Raw genomic sequence first — 9,842 nt, 5'->3', positions numbered from 1 at the left:
AATGATCATTCTGGGGGTGAAGTTTTTCTTTAGTCCGCTCACTGAGTAGTTAGCATTTAGATTCCATACAAGGCTAATCACGGTCTCAAAGGGGAAAACCTGAAGACCTTTAATCAGGGGAATCTGAGAGGGGAGAGACATCAATCCACTGAAAACAATTTGTAATCCCGTCTCTCACTTTGGATTGATTTCTTCTCTCGTGGCCACAGATGAGCCTGAAATACGTGTCTCTCCAGTAGAAAGGATGGTTTGTGATCACGTCTTTTCTCCATGAAACCGCCTTTCAAAAAGGTTGATTTTGGTTTTAAAGACGTAAACAAGAGATAAAACCCCAGCAGGATTGAATGTGTAATCTGTGTAATCTGTTGAGTCAACAGATGACTGGGTTCTTTCACAGCTGACCGACTTCAAACACAGCTGATGTTTTGTTGACCGCCGAATTGCTCTCATATCTTTGGAGATGTGATCGTGGTGTGTGTAATTATTTAGTCCACTGACAGTATTAGCTAATGCTTTGATAGGTTTAACTAGGGCTGCACAATATAAACAAAAATCATGATTAATTGCACATTTTACCCCAATTACGATAAATTGATTTTTTTTTTTGGGATTCATTTTTGTCACAATACATCATTGGCAAGGTTTGTACTGTAAGTAGGCTGAAATATTCAAGGTGGGGTATTTTTTTCTAATTCAAAAGTGCTTATTTTTGTGATTTTAAAATAATTGAAGGAAACAGAAAAAGCAGGAACTATTATGGCTATTTATTGAAAGTGTATACAATTGAAAAGAAAGCACACAATGCTTGAAATAAAACATGTCTTGTGAAAAAAAGTCACATTTTAGAGTCATAAAAATGATCGTCATGGGAAAAATGTCAATAACAGCTTTAAAATGTCGATGTTGATACATTTGATTCGTCCGGCCCTAAGTTTAACTTATGTGAGAATAGACAAGAATGTACATTTATACATTTAAAAAGAAAAATGGTTATCTTACAAAGTATCATGAGCCGGTGCTTTTCAGTTGAAATTGCATTTATTACATTTTGACAAGCCTTTCCAAATCAGCCATGATATTGTATTAATTATGATTTAACTATATTTAAACCTTTGTGCAGCATCAATATATGGTGTTCTTTAACGGTCTTAATCTGAAAGGCCTGTTTAAACTACATATTTGTAAAACAGGAATTTCTACGAAGATAACAGTAAACACAGAAATATATACACAAATACATACATGTGTAAAAACATATGTATGGAACAGTGTGTGTGTGGTGCAAGTGAGTTAAAATTACACAATGCACTGCAATACATTTTCTTAAAAAAGTGCAAAGTATTCACAATACAATTGGCCCGTAACCACTGATTCCATAACATCAGACAGCTAAAATTTATTTCCTTTTTTTTTTTTTAAAGAATGTGCAGTACGATATGCAGACATGTGTTAAGGGGTAACTACCATTTTATTTTTCAACATGGACCCTATTTCCTCCTTTTTTTCCAGATTAATATTTAGTCTGAACATTATGGAAAGGATTTCTCTAAACCCACCAGACTTGATGTAAATAAACAGTAATTTTAGCATCGTAAAATACACTTGCTTCATAGTCGACAAACCAAAAGAAAACTGTGAAAGCTGTTTTGGGTCGTCTTTCCACTTTTCCGGCCATCACAACTGTAGTTCTGGTTGAAACAAACACACAGTTTACAGATACACATGTGAAAATATGTTGGCTCTGTACGCGCTAAAATGAGTGCTTTTTTTAAATGGAGTCTGGTGGGTTTAGCGCTAGCGACTTCCGAGCGGTTTCTGGTTAAACACAAAGTTTTAAAGGCCCATCTCTAAAGGGATCCTTTCCAAAATCTTGTCAGCCACCAAGAATAATAATGATAATGATAATAATAATAATAATATGAGTCTGTCAGTGGAAAAACAAGCACTTTAGGGTCCAGGTTGAAGAAAAAAACAAACGAAAAAACAGTAGTTACCATTTAACATATTAATAATGAGCAAAATTTAGGGAGCCAAAGTAGTGTTAGTTTTAACTTATACAAAATTTTATTTCCTCTGCACAGTGACAGGCGGCTGACGACAACACGCTCAGCAACTGACAACACAGTCCTCGTTTATCACCGACTTAAAACAATATATTACATTCATTTACATATAAAAAGCTGATAGTAGTGAAAGGCAGTGATCCTTTTTTTCAGAGGAAATCAGAACTTCATTTAAAAAGGAGTAAGCTAGCTGATGCAGTCAGAGTTGAGAGGTCAAAGGTTGGTGGTGGTGGAGTTCAGGATGTTGTGCTGGATCTTGGTGTCAGAGGTCTTGGACAGGTCTCGCTGTGGAGACAGAAGAGCAGCAGATGTACATCAGTCAAATTTTAATTTAAAGCTACAGCGCGTGGTTTCTGTCTCCCCAATGAGGAATTCTAATTAGTGACAACAACACTATCGGCACGGGATACACGCCTATAGTGATCGCGCACCGCCCCCACCCCTCCTCCACGCAGTTGCTAGTAACCAAGGAGGACACGGAGGATTTAAAAAAAACAAAACATGATAGACTCTTCAGAAGAGGTCATTATCTTCACTCAAGTTTCTGCCCGCAAAAGTTGCCGGACGTCACCATTTTCTAAATAAAGTCATACTGAAAAATGCAGAGAGTGTAGTGTGGAACGGTTAGTCTTAATTAGCTTTGTAGCAACTCATTTGGCAACGGCTTGAATGGAACAGACATTCATTAATATCAGAACGTTACACACTAAAGCTTTAAAGTGTAAAATCCCCATTAAACATGTTCTCAGTGCACCTTACAATTAAAAGGAACACAGAAATAACAGACAGCAACAAAACAACAGCATTTAAGCAGTAATAATAAGCAATACAAAAACCAGCAACATAAGACAATAAGGGAAAAGGTTTTGTGAAGGACGCAGAAAGGATGGCGTGTTATGGTTGGCTGTAATATAATGCGGGAGTTTTGAGAGAGAGCTTCTTTTAACATTGCAGGTGGAGGCCATTCCACAGATGAGGGGCCGGTAGGAGAATCCTCTATAAGCTGACTTTGTGTTTGCTAGGGGAAGGACAAGGAGCACAGCATCAAGGGAGCAGAGAGTACACGCATGCATGCGTAAATGGTGGAATAAGCTCGGATAAGGCGGTGGGAGTCCATGCAGTAATGGGACGATAACGGATGGGACAACACTTCGCAGCACGATTGCATTCAGCAATAAGGCTGCTTAACGTTTTCTAATCCTTTTGAAACTAAACACTATGAAAGTGTGAAATATAGATAAGACACAGACGGACTGATGCAGTTTTAACCCTCACGTCCTTGGGTCATATTGAGCTGTTTTCCTATATCAATGTTCTTTTCAACTACTCAATTGTAATTACCCAAAATAACACGATTGATTCCACACACTCTTTGGGGTGATTTTGAGGTGTCTTATTCAATTTTATAGCATTTGAAAAAATTTGAAGTGGTTTTGAAATAGTAGTATTGAGTGAAAGTCGACATATTCCAGTCTGTGATTATCCATCAACATCCATTCCTTTAATTTTAGTCTCAATAATTCCTAATTTCTGCTTTTCTAACTCAAACATTAGGTATAATTTCCTATAAATGAGGTTTATTGACCATAACTTCCCCAAATAACTGTAAAACTAAAGTTAATAAGTTATTGTTATGCAGTGTTGAAAACGTCAAAAAAGTGACAAACACTGAAAAAAAGCACGTTGGAAAAAAAAAAAAAAAACGTGATAAAAGCGTCAACAAAAGTGTTGATTTTCAATTTTGATGGGAAGATAACACAAGGGTTAAACTCTGACACATGACGAGCTTTTCACTCCAGAGACGCTATAAAGTATCAAGTCAGTGAGTTATTCCATCAAGCATGGTTGGTATTCGTGTAGCCATTTATACACACAGTGTCCAAGGTAACCTCATGACCTTTCCCGGCAGAGGAGTTCTAAGACGGGAGGCTGCATGGTAAGACAGGGCCGTCTCATCCTGCTAAGGCCATAGAGGAAGTAAACTCATTTTGTCCGTCCTGAGATATTTGGGCGCCTGCAGTATCTTTACAGTGAGGGTTCAGGTGAACTTGAAGCCTCCAGCAGGAGTTCAAATACCCTGGCAGGAAGACAGGTGACCCCGTCTTGCAACCAGCGCAGCGCATAGCCCGACACTTGGGCTGCACCATATGAGGAAATTACCTAATCGCGATTACTTTGCATGATATTGCGATTGTGATATGACTCAGGATTTTAGAGGGAATGGTCACTTTTGTATAATAAATCTCCTTTTCATCGAAAAAAAAATTAAAATCATAAAAAATAAATATTTATAGTGCGATTTATACAAGGATCTGTACATAAAGATTTCTTTAGTCTGTAGGATACAATCTGTAGGTCGGGACGTCTCTGCAGCACCACAATACTTCATTCAGAATGGTCTGACATATATTTTGCCTCCAACAAAACATTGGGCCCCACCTGCGATAACCCCCCATCTATCTATCTATCTATCTATCTATCTATCTATCTATCTATCTATCTATCTATCTATCTATCTTCCTTGAAGCAGAAGGTCCAGGGTTCCAACCTCAACGTCTTCCCCCTCGCTCTCCCCTTTCATGTCTGAACGGTCCTATCATTAAAAAGATGGAAATGCCCATAAAAATTAAACTTATGAATGAATAAGCATTAACATTTTCACGCAAAATCCTGTCTCAAGGTTTGGGGATCTGAGAATCCCTTAAAGTCATGTTCAGTACCTGAAGGGAAAACAGCCCCCTGGGCGTTTTGTAATGCAGGACTGATGTCAGTCTGAATGCTAAATGTGCATATTAAAGCTAAAAGCTTAAGCTAAAGAAGCATGTTATGTTGCTCCAAAAGGGTTTCCCTATGACTAGAGCCATGCGATTACTGCATAAAAAAAGAGATTAGTCAGAATTACAGCAGGTTTTAGGATTCCAAACACACCTTGATTGAACCGATTCAGTGTTGACCAAGTCCCTCTAAAATATAAATTTACATCATTAGCATTTGTCCATCCTCTACAAAACTCTTAAATGTGTTTCTATTGCATAGAAATGAGGAAAAAGAAGCAGAGAAAGTAGATTAGAGACAAAAGTGTAAATTACCACAAACTCGGAATATGTGCTGGCAACAGAGGCTATGCTGAAGTTACGCTGTGGACTAGCGGGGGTCAGCAACGCACCACTCAGAGGGCTCCCCTTCAGCTGGGCCTCGTTCTCCTTGTTACAGCCCTGCAGGCGTGGGTTGGGGGGTCTCCCGCCGCAGGCTGGCATCCGTGCTGCTGGACCCTGGGGGGAGAGAATCCCATCAGACATGTGGCACCAACTACCTTCTTGAACAACACAGAGACCGGAGTTGAATGGAAAATGAAAGGAAAGGAGGAAGGAGGGAACAATCCCCCCATCCATGTTTCAAATGATCAGGATGAACGGAGGACTTAGAGTCAGTTCAACATAGTCACGTAATCACACTCAGAAGACATTTCAGGAAAACTTTTGGGACAAATGAGAAGTAAAAACGCTTTGACTGAAGTAATGAATACTCCAAGGTATCTTTATGTGCACATAGGTGCATATTCAACTACAGGAGCGGAAAAAATGAATGTTATAATAAGCTAGTTCATCATTCTGACTGCATGGTTTTCCCCGTCATTATAAGGTTAAGGTGCAGCACCTGAGCCCAATGAATGCAACAGTCGGACTACTTTAGCAAGTTTTGTCTGTAAGCGTTTTGAGTGTTATTTATTATCTGCTCTAGCTTTTCCAATGTTTTAGACACAGATACCGTGATAAAAGTGACGCAAAACTACTACATTAGGGACACAAAAAGACTACAAGAGACACCAAATGACCAAAAAGAGACCCCACCCCCCCCAAAAAAAGAAAAATGACCAAAAAGAGAGAGAGAGAAAAAAAAAACTGTATGGGGAAATTACTTTTTTTTAAGATTGAAAAGCATAACATTTTCTTGAGGACACCTAAAATGCCTAAACCCCCTCCAAACACGTGCACTTCAGGGCCCAATCCTAAAGTACGGACTCACAGACTTTGGTGTGCTTTCTCGCAAAATTCGTAATTGCTCAGGGTTGTCCAAATATTACCGAGCCCTTTCCGTGAGTCTGCATCGATGCAGACTTCACCAAAGGGAATTACCCACAGTTCAAAGCGGTGTGACGTTCACCGCAGAGACCATTGGGGGAATCCGGAAATAACAAAAAGGGAAACAGCAAGACACACGACCACGGAAGGGACCGGACCTGTTGTCCAGCTCGTAAAACAAGAATTTGAAACCCGTCCGAAATGAAAATTCCCAAACTGGCAAGTGTCATTAACATCTTTGTTATTAAAAGGTCGCCACGGTAACATTGATCTCGTGAAGTGCTGTCCCAATCCCATTTATACCTATCTGAGCCCATGTGGCCTCACTCACTCACTCACTACCTGGGATCAATGAAATCTGTGTGTCTTTAGGCCTTAGTGTTCCACAAAGCTATGGAAAACACTGGACTGTGATCAGTTGTCCGTCTGACTTAATGCTGCCCTGTGTCACCAACAATGTTTTCTAGAAAGTTTTAAACTGAAGTTCCGGGATTTTTCTTCTGTTTCCTGTTCATTCCTGTTCATTTTTCTTCCATGTGCTCTTCTGTCTTGAAAATGACACCAACCTTGTTTGCTGAGAGAGGCGGGCGGGGCACCGGGGAGCGACAGACGGTTCCACCAAAGACGGAGCGACTGGTGCTGTTGGGCGTGGCGCTGGACATGCTGGAAGTCGCGTTGAACTGGTGAGAGGGGCAGAGGGAGCGGGTCAGTGGTGACACAAAGCAAATCGGCTACTGAATGTGTAACAAAGCAAGAAGGGATAGCGTAGCCATGGACGTGAAGCGGGTTCACCACCTTGCGTGATTTATTGGGGGTCGTCGTGGTGAGGAGTCTGCGTTTGGTGGGGGTCCGGACTGCGGTTCCGTAGAGCATATCCTCCTCCGTCTGTTTGTTCTTCTTCAGAAGCTGTAAAGAGTTTGAAAAGAGAAGTGATAATTGGCCTGTAACTATACTGTAATTATTACATGATAGTCATTGCATTTTTTGATTATTATTACATAATCACCTTTCCTTTGTGTATTAACTAAGGTCCTAAGGGGTATGGCTGTTGATGGTAATGCATGTTCATTTAAACGTGCTCAAAGCAATGTCACAGGGTTTTTTAGACTCCTCGCTATCTGCTAGCTGCCTGTCCCCAGAACTCACTGTAAAAAAACGCGGTCTCCTTTGAAAGCCCTGCAGGTTTCACTAAGTCAAATTTAAGACGTTTAAGTCCATTGTGAATGAAATTTAAGACCTATACCATTTCCAAGACATGTCCTAGTATAGCAAACATTGGGAATGGTTTCATCTCTAAGTGTCAGCAGACATGCAGCCTAGAATTTGGGGTGTCAGTAGCTCAGTCCGTAGGGGGTTGGGAACCGGATGGTCGCGGGTTCAAGTCCCTGCTGGGACCAAAGTACGGAGTGTGGGCTGGTAGCTGAAGAGATGCCAGCTCACCTCCTGGGCACTGCCAAGGTGCTCCTGAGCAAGGCACCAACCCTCCCCTCAACCGCTGGTCCAGCACTGGCAGCCCACTCACTCTGACATCTCTCCATTATGCATATATAGGACCTGAGCATGTGTGTCTATCAGGCCTGTGTCTAGTGTGTAATAATAACAATGTAGAGTGTAAATTGTAAAATCCCTATAAGGGATCAATAAAGTTAATTTAAAAAAAAAAAAAATTAGAAAACCACACAGCTTGGTTACCCTCTCTTGTTTCTCCTTCTCCTTCTCTATGCGGTGCAGCTCCCACTGCTCCTCCACGTAGTGCAGGAACTTCTGGCCGTTCACTAGAAACTCTCGGCCCTGCTCACTCTCCCACGCGTCAATCTGGGCTTTCAGTTTCTTTTCAAGCTTAAAGAAAAACACATATACATGATGTCAAGTTACTGTCAAATGCTTAGAAATTGTTAAGAGATATGTTCAGTTTAGAAGAAGGGTGTCAAACTCAACTTCACTAAGGGCCACACTGGTAAAAGGGCCAGACATAAGTGAATTGAAATTTATTTTTATTTTGTTGAAAAAGTCAGATATCTTTGACTTTGTTATTGCATGTCACTTTTTTCCAACATTTTCTTTTAGCTTTTTTTGTCACTTTTTTGTAATTTGTCTCTTTTTCCAGACATTTTTGGTGCTTTTTTTACGACTTAAAGCCCTCAGCAAAATAAATTCCTTAGCCATCGTAGAATTTAGCAAAACGGGCAAAAAAAATTATATTTTTTGATGTTTCACAGCCAAAATATGAAAAAAACTCTGCTTCTGTCGGAATTTTTGAGTGAAATCTGCCAAATTCTGCTGTGAGTGTCGTGTAATATTTTCCTTTTTGGTTTAACGCACTAGGCCGGCCAGAATCTATAGCGGGCCTAATCTAAATCTGCAGGGGGCCGGATTTGGCCCGCGGGCCTTGAGTTTGAAACATGTGGTTTCAAAAATGATACGTGGCCTTAATGTCTTACCTTAGGAAGACTTTTATGCAGCTCAGACCTCTGTTTCTCCTCTTTCAGAAGATTCCCTCCTCTGTTGGTGAATCGTGTCGGATCCGTGGCTTTTTTCTTGGGAGTGACATGAAATAGACAGATTATGATCATATTAAAAATCATTGTTTAACATGCAGCAGTGTTACCAGTTAAATCAAAGAAATTCAGGAGTGTAATGATGTGGTTGGTTATTTTTTTAAACGTGTACACATCTTAATCACAAAGGCTGAAATACACCAGTGTTTCTGGAATAAATTGATCTACACAGACTACAAAGATTAACAACTAACAACAAAATACATCCTGTAATAAAGTGAAAAACGGACCATTAATAAGTCTGATTCCTCAACTGAACCACAGGCTGCCTATAGAGTTCATATACTGTAGATGGATGACGAATAACTGCACATTACTTGATTTGTTTTTAGTGTGTCCATACGTTTATTGTAAGGTTTGTGCATTGCCTTAAAAACACTATATACACACAATAGTTAAATATTAAAGATATCAAAAAATAAAAAAATTCAATTCTTTACACTAACTGATTATTGACCAGATATCAATCTAGTTTTTGTCTTTAGAGCTGCTTTAAGAAGGGAGTTTGCCAGTGGGGGATTAATGAAGGGGATCAAATTGAGAACTCGTAGCAGACCATTATCTGTACAACCTAACTGGCTCTGGTTTAGTTCCACTCGCACGCCTTCAGATGGACGGAGAGTGTGTGTTTGTCTGCTCGGAGCGTACTCACCTCTAGCTCGAGGAAGAGTCTCCAGCTTTCCTCCCACTGCTGGACGCCGTCAAACAGCTCTTTGTGCTCCTCATGGTGCTGCTTCAGACGCTGGATCTCAGCATCGTGCTGACTCAGCAGCTCTTCAGTAAAATCCTCTACAAACAGTCAAATCAATTCAAGTTTTAGCACTTTCTTTGTATCAAAACTCCAGTATAATAATAATAATAATAATTCAGATTAAGACATCACACATGGTGTCTTTTGAGAAAACGTTGACCAGGGCGCTGCTGTAGTTTAAAAAAGAAGAAGCTGAGAGCGCTTTGGTTCCAAAAAGCAGCCGCAAATGTCTTCTGTCGCTATAAAGCCACCTACACACCATCTGTGGTAAAACCGCTCTGCGCTGGCACCTGCACCTCCTCATTATTACGTTCACTGTCTAGTCATACAATAAATGCTGAAATAATGTTATGCATCTTTAGTGTATATGTATGTATGTATGTATGTA

At 40.2% G+C, this 9,842-nt stretch overlaps 1 protein-coding gene across 3 annotated transcripts in view; it reads right to left on the bottom strand.

The window, feature by feature from the left end:
• Window positions 1-1,770: 1,770 nt before the first annotated feature.
• Window positions 1,771-9,842, bottom strand: part of prc1b (protein regulator of cytokinesis 1b) — a 12,627-nt gene continuing 4,555 nt past the window's right edge. Inside the window, exons 8-15 of one of the 3 annotated variants that reach the window (XM_032512194.1) lie at window positions 9,356-9,492; window positions 8,587-8,682; window positions 7,838-7,984; window positions 6,941-7,051; window positions 6,712-6,825; window positions 5,153-5,335; window positions 4,992-5,026; window positions 1,771-2,348 (exon numbers count right to left, since the gene is read on the bottom strand). In XM_032512194.1, coding sequence (XP_032368085.1) covers window positions 2,300-2,348; window positions 4,992-5,026; window positions 5,153-5,335; window positions 6,712-6,825; window positions 6,941-7,051; window positions 7,838-7,984; window positions 8,587-8,682; window positions 9,356-9,492 — 872 coding nt within the window. In that variant the 3' untranslated portion in view covers window positions 1,771-2,299. The remainder of the gene's footprint in view (window positions 2,349-4,991; window positions 5,027-5,152; window positions 5,336-6,711; window positions 6,826-6,940; window positions 7,052-7,837; window positions 7,985-8,586; window positions 8,683-9,355; window positions 9,493-9,842) is intronic. The other 2 variants (XM_032512201.1, XM_032512212.1) reach the window with 2 other exon arrangements.

The sequence above is a fragment of the Etheostoma spectabile genome, chromosome 1 (genome assembly GCF_008692095.1).
Source record: "Etheostoma spectabile isolate EspeVRDwgs_2016 chromosome 1, UIUC_Espe_1.0, whole genome shotgun sequence".
In the NCBI taxonomy this organism is placed as follows: Eukaryota; Metazoa; Chordata; class Actinopteri; order Perciformes; family Percidae; genus Etheostoma; species Etheostoma spectabile.
Note: the sequence above shows the minus strand (reverse complement) of the source record. Positions and strands in the feature narration are given on the sequence as shown.